The sequence below is a fragment of the Dermacentor albipictus genome, chromosome 1 (genome assembly GCF_038994185.2).
Source record: "Dermacentor albipictus isolate Rhodes 1998 colony chromosome 1, USDA_Dalb.pri_finalv2, whole genome shotgun sequence".
In the NCBI taxonomy this organism is placed as follows: Eukaryota; Metazoa; Arthropoda; class Arachnida; order Ixodida; family Ixodidae; genus Dermacentor; species Dermacentor albipictus.
Window position 1 is genome coordinate 396516385 of NC_091821.1, and position 14013 is coordinate 396530397.

Genomic DNA, 14013 nt, shown 5'->3' on the forward strand with positions numbered 1-14013 from the left:
CACTGACTTGGTAGAAGAGTATTTCATGCGTTGAGTAGCTCTAAGTCGCTGGTTGAATGATAAACTGAAAATAAAACTGGGGGGTGGGGGGGGCCTTTTCTGACAAACTTAGCATACAAGGAGTGCAGCTCTAAGTGAGCTATCTATCGGCGATAGGTCCTGACAGCGTAAATTCAAATGTGAACAAATCCGGAACTACTAAAACGTGTTATTTCCTTTTCAGATTCATCTGCATCTGTAACAGTGGCTTGATTCAGACTTCGGTACTCCATGCTTAGAAACTGGCTTCAGAGCAATTACATGTCGCACTTCCTTGTAATTACGCATAACAGGTGTTTATTGCTGTCCGCATTTCAATTCTTGCCGATACTGCATATTGGACTAAAACGAAAATTCGGGCTAGTTGGTCTTGCACAAACATAGGTAAATCACAGTGCATTGTAAACAAGGGATTACCACAGTAATAGGGGGCTGTTTGTCTCATTTCTGCTGTCATCCTTTGTCTACAATACGCTGTGACTTACCAATGTTTGTACATACTGGCTGGTTTTAGACGGTGTTGTCAACTGTGCATACTGGATGTTTGAAGTTTGAAGAAGAAATCAAACATTTATGCACAATATTTTGCTTATGGTAAACAACTAGAGCATTCAATTACTCCTTTCTTATTTATTAAATCTGTTTCCTTAGTAGAAAATATTGTTAGGTTAGGACTTCGTATACCTTTGGGCTTTGCTAACTGAATTAATGCGGAAAAATGAAATGCTTTCTGTGCATGACCATCATTTGGTTGAGCTACAGCATTATAAACTCTCTCTCTTTGGTTTGCACTTCCAGCTGCATGATGTCGGCAAAAAATTAGCTTACTTATACTGTCTAGAAGTTTTTAACATACCCTTCAACGATCTTTATATTATAATTAACAGCCTATACAAAAATCACGCTTCCTACAGTAGCTAGACGTTGCTTTTAAATACAGCAAGCCTCATCAAATTCAGTGCAGTGGTTCCAGACAAAAAAAATTATCTTCCCATGTATTTAGATAAGAGCCCTCAAGCTAAAGCTCCTTCTAAGATATAGAATGATAATTTGTATAGCTTAACATGTTGTTTTCTCTTTCGTTTTCTTACCCTAGTACTTTCATGGTTGTATCAATTTAGTTTATGAGTTTAGCATGCTACAAATAAGGTACAGTCGTGATCAACCCCATTTGGTTCACTGCATCCCTGTTTAGGAGGTTTAACTGACCATTTCAGCCAGCCTTGCATGCCTTCCATGATCATTGCTCCTTTAACACTTTCCTCTTTGTCAAATGCAAATGCATATTCATTGTTTGGTTGAACTTAAATTGCACTTTGATCCTCTGGACTTTCATGCCACAGACAAGCTGCGTTCACCCGTGTACTTTGGTAAAAATGGCCAAGGACAAGCCAAGCTCGTCGACACGACTTTTCATTTTCTTGCAATATTTATTGTTTTGCCGACAATACTATTATATTCCTTGATTTTTTTGTATAGTGCTACTAAGTTTAACTTTTGTTATAAGTGTTTAAGATATTGTATATAAATAAATGTATAAAATATTGTCTATGTTGTATTTCATAAAGCATGCCACAGTAAAAAAAAAATTGACCAATCCTTAACTGAATTCATGATAATGGCATGACATGGAAGAGGTTAAATGCTGCCGTTGTAAATGGGCTTTCTTTTTTCTTGCCTATAGAGCGTTTCTTCTCACCACACCTTGGTCTCTCATGCCTGGAAGGAATCAAACACTGGCATTCAATGTCTTCAATGCACCAAGCAGTGGCCATGTCACAATTAGCCTTGTGGCAACACCTGCTGGTGTTTTGTCCAATGTTTCATTACAAACTGATGGAGGTAGGCAAATTAATTTTACTTTTGCAATGTATTTCTTAAAAAAAACTTGCTGAAGGTATCTAAAGGTAGATGACCATGGTGATTGTATTGCTTGCAGTAGGACTAGATTATCAGTATCGCCCAGAATTTCTGATACTGCATATAAGAAGGTGCAGTTTTGTTATGAACTTTAGAGTCTTTTCCAGAGTTTAGCCATTTAATAATGCTAACCTGAATGTCGGGTACATGCTGTAGTCTACAAACATTTTCATAAACATAAAATGTCATACATAAGCCTTCACTTAAATAGAATTTGAAAGGAAATAAAGATGTGTTCCATTTCTATGGAATTTTGTTTAAATGAACATGACAACCTTGAAGTATTCCTTTATTTCAAAAGTGTTGAGTGTTTTTACTATCACTGAGGTGTGCAGGAGGCTGGCTGCATTTTTCTCCTCGCTCTAATTTTTGTTGCCTGTTTTGCATGACATGTATGTATGCATGTGTAAAAGGTTGATCAGAATGCCTGCAAGGTTATGTTCAGAGAAATACTGCCAGATTTTAACTTCATCCTTTGCTCATTCATCCAGTATTGTACCATGTGCTGAACCACAGTAATCCAGATCGTTTTGTTACACTCTTTCTCTTTCTTGTGATATCACTTATCCGTTTGACGTGATTAATCATTTTGATTGTGTCTCTAACCCATAGCAAGCATGAATGCTTTGCGCTGTTCCTATTTTATTGATTTCTCTTGCAATGCACAACAGACGGCACACTAATAAAGTGAGAATAATGATGCTTAGAAGTCACTGACATAATGGTAGAGCAATCCTTCTGAGAGAATGGATTTCCTGGACTGTTAATCTTTAGCCTATTCTTTCATACGCACTTTCACAACCAACTGAATTAAAGCTCATTAAACACCAACCAAGATTTACTGAAAGTTGACGTTTCATAGTCAGTCTGGCTTCTTCCTCAGGAGTGAGATGGCGAGTGATATCATCATCATCATATTTTATGTCCACTGCAGGACGAAGGCCTTTCCCTGTGATCTCCAATAACCCCTGTCCTGCGCCATCCGATTCCAACTAGCACCTGCTAATTTCTTAATTTCATCACCCTACCTAGTTTTCTGCCATGCTCGAGTGTACTTCTCTTCTCTTGGCACAGATGCTGTAACCCTAGTGGTCCACTGGTTATTTAACTAGCGCATTACATGATCTGCCCAGCTCTGTTTCTTTCTCTTAATGTCAATTAGAATATTGGCTATCCCTGTTTGCTCTCTTCCTGTCACTTAACGTTACGCCTAACATTCTTCATTCCATCGCTCTTTGCACGGTCCTTAACTTGTTTTTGAGCTTCTTTGTCAGTCTGCAATTTTCTGCCCCATATGTTAGCATTGCATTCAATGCATTCTACATGCATTGATTGTATACCTTTCTTTTTAATGATAATGGTAAGCTTCCAGTCGGGATCTGACAATGTCTGCCAAATGTGCTCCAACCTATTTTTATTCTTCTGTAAATTTCCTTCTCGTGGTCAGAGTTCCCTGTGAATAATCGACCTAGGTGAACGTACTCCTTCATAGACTTTAGAGGCTGACTGGTGATCCTGAACCATTGTTCTCTTGCCTGGCTTTTGATCATTATCTTTGTCTTTTGCATGTTAATCTTCAACCCCACTCTTGTACTCTCTATGTTAAGGTACTCAATCATTTGTTGTAACTCGTCCCCAGTGCTGCTGAACAGGACAATGTCATCTGAAAATTGAAGGTTACTGAGATATTCACCATTGATCCTTACTTCTAAGCCTTCCCAGTTTAAAAGCTTGAGTAACTTCTTCCCAGCACGCAGTGAATAGCATTGGAGAGATTGTGTCTCCTTGTCTGAACCCTTTCTTTAAAGTTCTCTTCCTACTTTTTTGTGGAGAATTAATGTAGCTGTGGAGTCTCTGTAGATACTTTCCGAGATATCTATGTCACTTAAGTGGTCTGTACTCCTTGATTATGTAATGCCCCTATGACTTCTGGTATCTCTACTGCATCAAATTCCATTTCGTAATCTGTGACAGCCATATAGATACGCTGATTGTACTGTGCTGATTTCTCGATTACCTGATTAATGACATGGATGTGATCCCTTGTAGAGCATCCTTTCCTGAAGCCAGCCTGTTCCCTTGGTCGACTAAAGTCGAGTGTTGCCCTTATTCTATTGCAAATTATCTTGGTGAATATTTTATATAATACTGGGAGTAAGCTAATGGGCCTAAATTTTTTCAATTCTTTAATGTCTTTCTTTTTGTGAATTAGTATAATGTTTGCATTCTTCCAGTTTTCTGGGACCCTTGAAGTCGATAAACACTTTGTATAGAAAGCCGCCAATTTTTATACTTCCCAGGCCAGAGGTATAGTGGCACTTATAAGCGTTTCGTGCTCGGTTTCGTGCTGGTGGTGGTACGCATGTGGCGATCTTGCTCAGACCCTGCAGGAGACTTCGGAAGAGCCGCGGCAAGGCTTCGTTCAGAGTTGTGGCACATTCAAAACACAACCCGAAAGATGAACTGTGCTTCAAGAATAATTGAATACTGGTAAGCGCAATTCCAAGATGAGACAGAAGATAGTCACAGAATTGCACTTACCAGTATTCAGTTAAGCATGAATTAACTAGCCCAGCAACAAATTTTGTTAATGTTCTTCAAGAACTTTCCCTAGAATTTACGTGCAAGGTTTGAGCAAGACCACTGTATTGATGTCACTTCCAGGAGCAAGCATGAAATGTTTATAAGAACCTCGGCACCTCTCAGTATCTTGCCCCTGAAAAAGGAGCCACACAGGTTCTGGAATGTCATGACTGTTTTAGGCTTGTAGCGCAGCTCGGAAGAGCAAAAAAGGAAGGAGGTAGGGGTAATCAAAGGGAACGGAAAACAGAGTGAGCGCTAACTTCCAACTGACAGTTTATTTCGTGACACAAGACTACTTATACACTCGGCAAACCATATGACATCAGGAGATAACAAAGAAATGAAGCAACAAAACCGATAGTAACCAAGTGGTAATGTCGTTTTTAATAAATCTGGCTTGGAGTTTTACAAGCTCTAGTTTGGCTTCTTGTTGCAAATAGGCAGATCTCTGCCAAATGTTTAGGTTTGGAGTTTACCAGCCATTGAGGCTCAATTTAGTTTCAGGAGAAGTTCTGTTTGACTAAAGTTCATATAGAGAAGCCTTCTGTTAACAAAGGTATACGTAATTAATGGGCCAATTGGTGGCCAACCAATGTTGGCACCCCCATTCCGTTTATTCAGTATTTTATTCACCTGCACAAGCAACATTAGTTTAATCAAGGCCCACTGTATTATGCAACCAAATCTTTGATATCTAATGTAGCTCTTCTCATCCTGAAAAATGTGGGAATACAGAAGCTTATGAACAGGAAGAGCAGTGTGATAGCTGCAGGCGACCTAGTCTTGCAAAATCTGCTGGCAATTACCTCCCCTGAGTGCCACTTATCAACTTCTTGGTGCCACTTATCAAGCTCTTGGTGACATCAACCATGATTTGTTACCGTCCTGCATTTGGCGCCGAACATGAAGTGCTCATAGTAGATGGACTGAAATGCATATGGCCCTGTGCACAACCATAAGTGACATTTTGTTCCTGCAAGTGCACCGCATATTTGGGAGAAAGCTGTTCCAGCTCCTCCTCCACCTCCTCCTCTAGTTTGTCCACCGTACAAAGCATACACTTATTAACAATCTTAGGGCGCATGAATGTTTCTGCCATGCATGCATCGACAAGAGCTAACGAATGCAGTTATTTCCTTCCAGATTCACCTGAAATAATAGCACTACCAGTTCCCCAGCATCTGCCTGTAAACACTGTGCTCCAGGTTTCAGGGAAATTTGGCAGTTATGCCTTTGAAAAAACAGTGCCTGCCATGGTTAAGGAAACAGACAAAAAGCTTGTCGCCATTATTCAGACCGATAAGCCAATCTACAAGGCAGGGGAACTGGGTAAGTTCAAATTGAAACTTTTGGCAGATTGTTCATCGAAAGTACATTAAAGTTCAGTGTCATGTCAATATATGTTGGTAAACACGTGTCTGCAGTAAGCTTCAATCAGTTTGCAATCAAATAAGCAGTAAGTTTTGTACTGCTTTAAGCATGCCCTCCGTAATGCCTCTGCTCTGAGGGTATACTAAATGAATAAATAAATAAATGTCAGACAGAACACAGTGAACAAAGTGAGGTAGCTGGAGATGTGACCTTGACATTACTGAATTAGGCCCCTGTGATGTGTTGTTGGTTAATAATTGAGGTCATCACTTATGTGTTTACTTTTCAAGGCAGAATGTCATTCTGTTAATGAATGAAATAATGTTTAACAGAGGCAAGCTTTGTAGGTTAATTCAGCAGAAACATGGCCCAAATAGGGAAAAACAGCAAATCTGGGATGTCATTATGTCACCACTGTTACGGCTTGGTAGGCCAACCAAGGAACTAAAGTTTGGTATTCAATTGTTATTTCCCTCCTTAATAAGTAATCTTGTTTTGCTAAATGAATAAATGGTTCCAGTAGGCAATGTACAGAGGTCCAGACTTTGGTCTAGAGCACTGAAGCACTGTACTGCAGAGAAATGAAACAGTAATAATACAGCAGCAGCAGCAGCAAAGCTGAAGGTACAGGGCTTGATTCTTCATGGCCCTAGTCTCATTACAGCTACTACTGTTCATGAGCATTGTCTCTCAAACCGGACAGCAATGTTCATATGTAGGTTTCTTTGCATCGCAGTACACCACTTCATCTGTACTATTAATGCCAAAAAGTTAATGGGGATTAATTCACTTATTTATTGAAAGTTTAAGGGTAAATGGTGACCACAGGCTCACGTTCATTGACAAAGGTACCTGGCCACACAGAGTACAGGCAATGAGTTATGTGCTGTACAGAATTGTATTTAAAAAAGATCCTGAAATTTCACAAGTCCTGCACACACAACTTGAAAGATATTACAGTGCGCGCTGTTACATGCAACCAATGCTGCACTCCACTGTTTTAGAGGCTGCGTGTCCAAAATGAACGAAAATTCAGCTTTTCTCATAAAACTTCTACAACATAAACTTTCGGTTACTGGTCTAGCCCAGTTTGGAAGTTATATCCTTTAGCTTGTCTTTCGTGTGGATCAATTTGGTGCACCCAAATTTGGAATGGTATAACAAAGTGAGCCTTGTTTGCAGTTCGATTCCGTGTCCTTGGAATTGACTTCAGGAAGCTTCCACTTACAGAGCCTGTAAGTATAGGTTTGGCATCACTTGGCAGAAAGAAACAAAGTTCACAAGCAAGCGTAGTGACAAGTTACGTCTCCTACATGTCACTTTCTTGTGATTAGGTAGGTCAAGTCTGGATCGAGAACCCAATGCACTTCAAGATAGCCCAGTGGCACAATGTGTCCTTCTCCGCTGGTATGTGTACACTCTACCTGCTTTTTCCCTCATTTGCAGACAATGAAATGCACTTTTTACAATTCTTCTTTACTTATTCATTTTCGTCTGGTACACTGCTTTTGAGATTGTTCATAAAGGCTCTGGAAATGTAGTTGTAAAGCAACCATCACATTTTCTGATATTTTTAATGTATGCTTATGTGTTCTATCATCTGGCTGCATTCACGTTACCAATAGTATTATTGTTCTGGGGGCACGAAGAGGTTGCAAATTTATTCTTGCATTTGAGCCATTGTGCCACAGGCCTTGGCATTAGCTTGGGCAATAATTTTATCATGTTTCAAGTCTGCTAACGAGGGTAATGTTCTGAGGGTTGCTTAAAGCTTGTTTTATTGTCAGTAGGTAAAGTAAATTGAAATCTTTTGTGATTGTCGAAAGCCAGTTTGTTCAAGCCACTAATTTGTTCTCATGCATGTGAACTTCCACAGGTATTTTACAACTGGAAGTGGAACTCTCCCATGAGCCACAGCTGGGGGAGTGGTCAATCTGCTGCCAAATCTCTGACCATCTGACTTGCCAGGCATTCCTCGTGGGCAATTACGGTCTGTTCTGTGTAGCGATGCATGACTTTGATTACTCTCAAGGCTTCCATGCATGATATCGAGCAGTGATGTCACAGGGAAAGGGGTAAAAAGACCAATAGCTAAATAAACATATTGCTGTTGAACATACTGTTGATAATGATGATGATATGAGCATCTTATTTGAAATGAGGCTGTGGCACATGACACCAAACTTTAAAACTTCTGATACACTTGAATCTTGATATGTACTTATACACTAAGCTATGTACGTTAGTCACAGTGGAAAGTTTGCTTCATTGCTTGTTATTTCTTCCTTTGCCTCTGAATCTTATCGCTGTCTCTGTTTTCAATGCCTCTATGTGGTGGAGTTAACCACTGGCACTGTGAAACAAGATGCGAACACTCTTTATGTACTTTTTGGCAAGTGTGTTATGTGTCATCAATGGGTAACCAAAGCTAAATTATGTGTCACCCTTCACATTCAATAGGTAATATTGCCCACCGGTACAGCTTAAGATAAATAGAAACTCATTGTTTTGCATAAAGCACAAAACTATACTTAGTTGGATGTGTATAATATGTTCACGCTTCATTTTTAATTTGTCAGTACGAGCACCTGAGCAGTACAATTTCATTACAATTGCTCGTTCCATGACTCCACTCATCCTCACCTCATGCCATGGCCATGCGTGAATTTAACAACCCCCATAATATTGGGGCATCGCTAACGGAGAACGACATGCCTGTTTAATAGCCCATATATTTGTAGGAGACTGGTATTGACCTCAAAGAGCAACTGCAGTTTGTTGTTTCATATTAAACTATTAATTTTTAATTCTCTATAATGTTATTCTAGTGTTGTAGTGAGGCTACAATTTCTTAAAATTGTATAATAGGCTGCAACTTCTCTTCTTTCTGTGGCATTCATTTTACTTTTGTGTAGTGCGCCCTTCTCCTTGTTCTTGCATAGATCCGCAAATAGTTATTTACAACTCGCTGCTGTTCATTCTAAAACTAGTTCAGTATAAAGTGGCAATTTGCAATAAGCAAATTGCCACTTTATACTGTGAATAAAGCGTGAGGTCTTGTAATATCCTTCCTTCTTTTTCTTTCTTTTTCCCTTTCTGCAGCACTGCCTAAGTTTTCTGTTCATCTCACTGCACCACCATACATTTTTCCCGAGGAGTCCAATAGCACCTGGAAAATATGTGCGAGGTATAATTCCTTGCTGCTCTTCATATTGCTCGTTTTATAGAGGTATATATGGTAAATTTTCCATGACGCTCACATGACATTGTCCAGGTATATCTATGGCAAGCCCGTGCAGGGACAGCTCAGAGCTCAGCTCACATATAAACGTTTCCCCTGGACTTCCGAGTTAAAAAAGGTCCTACCCAGCATTGACATTGATATACCGGTAGGTCCTTTCTTTGAATGCATGTGCCTTGTAAAAAAACTGCTACGAATCTTCACAAAGAGCAAGATGCACCATCAATAAACGTTTGGAAATTCATTACCATAAAACTTAGTACTATTTCAAACTTCTTGATACTGCAGTTTCTTGTCCATATTTTCAAAAGTTTGAATTATCCAAAGTTAAATGTATCTTAAACAAAATGTTTTTATTGCCTAGCAGATCCACAGAAACAATGTACTTGTGGGACTCCTTTATATGTTGGCCTGCAAGCAAAATAAGCTGAAAAATTATTTAAAACATTGCAGAAGGCTTTTATGTTCTGATGATGTCATCTTCAGCACAGTGTTCTACATTAACATTAGAGGTTCTGAGGTTTGTTATTATTATTTTTTTCAAGCTGTACCATATTTTTGTGCACACAACCTGCACAGTGCGACTAACTAATTTCACAACTGCACCTGCGAAAAAAAAAAAAGACAGTTATCATTCATTATCAATTTCACAACTGCTTTAATCTACAAGAGCTACATCATTTCACTGGTGTTTTGCAAGGAAATAAAGGCAGTAAAATTGAGCTAACTGAAAGTTCTATTGCAATTAAGTGGTTGTAAAGGTTCCTGTCAGTGATTCCTTTTGTTGAAATAAAAACTTTGTCCAAAAGGAGACTATTTCCTCTGTTAACTGTTTGTGGAACTTACCAGGGAAAGCTGGTACCAGGAAGCTGATCCCAACATCAGGAAGACCCTTATATTGCTGGTAATATAATGTTTTAATTAATGACACAATATTCTGAAAACTTCACTTAATGTAGCAGAGTAACTATGTGAAGGAAAGCATCTGCAAAAGCAGCTCTAGCCGATCCATAATAGCTGCAGATTACTTCTTTGTGACAGTTCCAGTATTCTGCCTAGTTTCCATTTGTTGTGCATAATGGTTCCGATTCTTTTTTTTTTTTTTCGAACAACAGATGAGATTGAATGAACTATTGCAAGGAGAAGCGTTTTTTTGACATCACGTTTACACTCTGCACTCTTCTTTTTCTTAAGTATAGATTAGAGGTTGCCATGAGTTTGAGGTCAACGGCAATCATCTCCTCTTTGCCAATAGGGATATCAATCGTCGTCCTCTTATTCTTACAGCAGAAGTTGCAGACAGTGCTACAGGTGAGTTAAGCATCATGACTTTAACCCCCGTATGCAGAGATGCAACTTAAGTCGAAGCGCATGCTTAACTTGATTTAGATGACGCCTGGTGTTAACGTGCCCAAAGATGCTCACTGCGTTTCCTTCGGCGCGTTCTCGATAGGCATCACTCGGATCAAGTCAAGCATGTGCTTCGACTTAAGTTGCATCTCTGCATACGGGGGTAAGTTAGTTGAAGAGCGCAAAAGACTGGACGTATAGTGCAAGTACCGTATGGGATGTATAGTGTACCATATCTCCTATCTTTTGCGCTGTTTGATTCCTTTCAGTATGCACCTACCAGCCCAGTTCGACACACTCCCGCAGATCGGTACACTAAATGGGGTAGCCAGCAGTTAAGTGGGAAAACGCCACCAGAGAAGAAAGACAACAGGAAACACAAGGCACAGGAAAAATTCTTCTGGCATCTTTCCTGCACACTTCTGTCTTTCTTCTTTGGTGATTTTTTTTTCTGCTTAGCTGCAGCCTGTCCAGTCTATAGTCATGTACCAGCTTGGCCAACAAGCTATCCTTATGAACGCATCATGAATTGGTTAGTGATCACCTGGTTACAGTGTGCATGCTATGCAAGTTCATAATTTTCATTCAAGCCCATTATGAACCAATTTTATGCACACTGTTGTAGTTTCTTTAAGTACTATTCAAAACTGCTCCAGTTTTCAATACTCTGACAAAACCGGTAGTACTTGTTAACAAGTAGGTCATTGTATCATATTTTTTATTCCTGCAGCTGTACTATTACAGTATTGAATATACACTGTCTTGATGTTCTATTATTGTGCAAAGCTGATGTATTAGTAAGCAATACTGATGTGCACTTCATTTTGTTCTTGTTTTCCAATTTCTAATCCATGAAATTGTTTATTGTAAGCTCTGTAGATGAGCCTCAGCTTCTTCACTATCATCATCATCATCATTGGAGGATGAGGAGGTGGTGGATGTTGATCGCAACGAATCTCACATGCTCTGCATTACAAGTGTTTCATAGTTAATGTTTGCTTATGAATTTCACACTACGTCTGAGGTGTACGAATGTTGCAGTCTACAAATAGCAACTTGTTCAGGGCATCTGTTTATGAGCTTTCTTTCAGTGTAAATGTATTGCTGCATGCAAAGTGGCCAGCTGATGCATCTTTATTCAGTGCGCGAGTTGTTTACATACACTACTCTAAGCTTCTTGTGTTGTTGATGTTACTTCCTGTCTTCATTGAGCAGGGGAGACAGTGTCCGCCAACATCACAAAGGAATTTGTCTGGTCACCATTCACATTGGAATTTGTCACAAAGCGCTCCGTACCCAACTTCAAGCCTGGGCTTGTCTACAGAGGACTGGTGAGAGCACAGTAAAAATTGTATACTATAAATGCTTTAATAAAGTACTTGGTGTACGAAACTTTTCTCCACATTAAATGAGAACAGAATGCTACTATGTATTTTATATAAGCTACACCAGAACTTGAAGTGGTAACTAATGTTTCTATGTACCATTTCTTATTTTGCATCCTGTGAATAAGACACATCGATCTTAGCCAGGCTCATGTGCTGATGTGTAATAAAAATTGTGTAATGAATACCAGAAGAAAGGGGGTTAACCGAGGGGCCGACTTTTATGAATCATATCATTCGAAGCCAACAAACAAAGACGCCAAGGAAAACATAGGGGAAATTACTTGTACTTACTTATGAATTTATCATTTCTTTAATTCAATAACAATGAAAATATACACTGTCTTTCATTGCTGTTAATTTATCATTTCTTTAATTCAATAAGTAAGTACAAGTAATTTCCCCTATGTTTTCCTTGGTGTCTTTGTTTGTTGGCTTCTCATGTTAAGAAACACCAGAAATTAAAAAGAAAAGTATGATCTTTCTGGTGCGATTTTTCTTTCATCAATGTTTGCTCTTTGTCTTTCATATTTTTAACATGTGGTTTAAACAGATGATGGAAACATTTTTTGCAGATTAATTTCTCTTGCCTTACAACAGGGAAACAAAAGTACAAAGAATCACCGCCCAAGCACTTTGTACAGATGGTTAATCAGCAAAGCTTAAAGGTGCGGCCCATGTGTTTGTCACTGGGTTAATCCCGACGGTTCATTAAACGAAGGCTTGATGGGCTGCCGGATCCTCGGTACGCAGTTGCTGCTTGCGCTTGGCTGCACAAGCCTGTTCTTGTGCCCAGGCTTCAGCATCGGCACGGCGTAGACGTGCTCGTTCCCGGTTTTGCTCGCGGTGTTGCTGATTGGAAGATACCTTTTCCTAAGGAGTATGTATGATGCGTGGCCTACCCATTTCAGAGCGGGAGAGAAACTGCTGCGCGCAAGCTCTTCTGTGACAAAGAGCGACAACGTCCCTTCTGGCGCAGCTAATCCAACACTAGCTAGATAGCACAAGGCCTTTTCACCCCGATTTATGACGTCATGTTACCTGGCCTGACTGCCATAGAATGTAATGGGGATGCTCTCCAGTAGGCAACAGTGATTTTGACATCACTGCTTTCATCATGCCAGCCTTATCAATGAAAATTTTTGGCCAGGTAGCTTGACACCATGGATTGGAATAAGCAGGGCTTGTGCTATCTAGGTGGTGTTGGCTGATCGTGTGTCTCTCTTTCTTTCTTTCTTTTTTTTTTGCGCATATGCATTGGGTTGTGCCTGAGAAGTTTTCGGCGTACAGGCGACTGACAGACAGACGGAAGGATGGACGAATCGGCTAGCCACATACAACTTCGCTGTAAATGAGTCTGATGCTTGAGACAGTTGTGAGCATTCCATGTAACACTAGTAATCTTATCGATGCACTGTGAATTGGAAGTTACTTGTTCAGGGTACGTTGTGTTACAGCCATGTTGTATTTTATTTATCCATTTTATCCGTTCATTCTGTTCTATGTTTTTTCCCACCCTTGATTCTTTCTATGGTTGTGGAACAATGCTGCATCAGTGCATTTCGTTAAATGTAATATTATGGTTGCAGGTTTGGGCGAAATATCCTGATGGCACAGCTGCCTCTCAAAAGCGAGTCAGTATCTGCTTCTCTGCATCATCGCTGCCGACTGTCCGCTGCAGCGCACGCAGGAAGCCACAGTGCCAGCGTGTGTCATCCACTGATGATGTTGCAACGGGGTGCAGAGACTACGAAACAGATTCTTATGGGCAGGCTCACTTCTCTGTTCCTGGACTGCGGGGTACCTTGAACAGTCTTTCCCTTACGGTGAGTGCTCGTATAAATTAATAACGACCTTCCTTTGCAACTGCTAGAAAACCTTTCCTTTCCTATCCTTTGATCTGGAAACATTTGTTGTTTGTTGGCTTAAAATCTTGTTGGCTTAAAATCATGAAGTTATGGCTAAATGCGAGTAAAACTAAATACATATTGTTTGCACCTATCAATAAGCCACAGAATATAAGCTTAAATGTTTCCTTTGAGGGCCAGACGCTTCAGCAAGTTAAGGTTCAAAAATTTCTGGGCGTATGGTTCCAGGAAGACCTGTCTTGGAATGAACACGTAA

At 39.8% G+C, this 14013-nt stretch overlaps 1 protein-coding gene across 3 annotated transcripts in view; it reads left to right on the plus strand.

Annotated features, from left to right (window-relative positions):
• LOC139054668 (alpha-2-macroglobulin-like) overlaps positions 1–14013 on the plus strand; it is a 62876-nt gene that overhangs the window by 5643 nt on the left and 43220 nt on the right. For 2 of the 3 annotated variants that reach the window (XM_070532065.1, XM_070532067.1), the window contains exons 2-11: positions 1724–1881; positions 5686–5871; positions 7096–7148; positions 7248–7320; positions 7790–7903; positions 9016–9100; positions 9188–9302; positions 10354–10465; positions 11720–11835; positions 13479–13715. In XM_070532065.1, the coding sequence (XP_070388166.1) occupies positions 1724–1881; positions 5686–5871; positions 7096–7148; positions 7248–7320; positions 7790–7903; positions 9016–9100; positions 9188–9302; positions 10354–10465; positions 11720–11835; positions 13479–13715 (1249 nt within the window). Of the gene's footprint in view, positions 1–223; positions 333–1723; positions 1882–5685; positions 5872–7095; positions 7149–7247; positions 7321–7789; positions 7904–9015; positions 9101–9187; positions 9303–10353; positions 10466–11719; positions 11836–13478; positions 13716–14013 lie in introns of all 3 variants that reach the window. The other variant, XM_070532066.1, reaches the window with a different exon arrangement.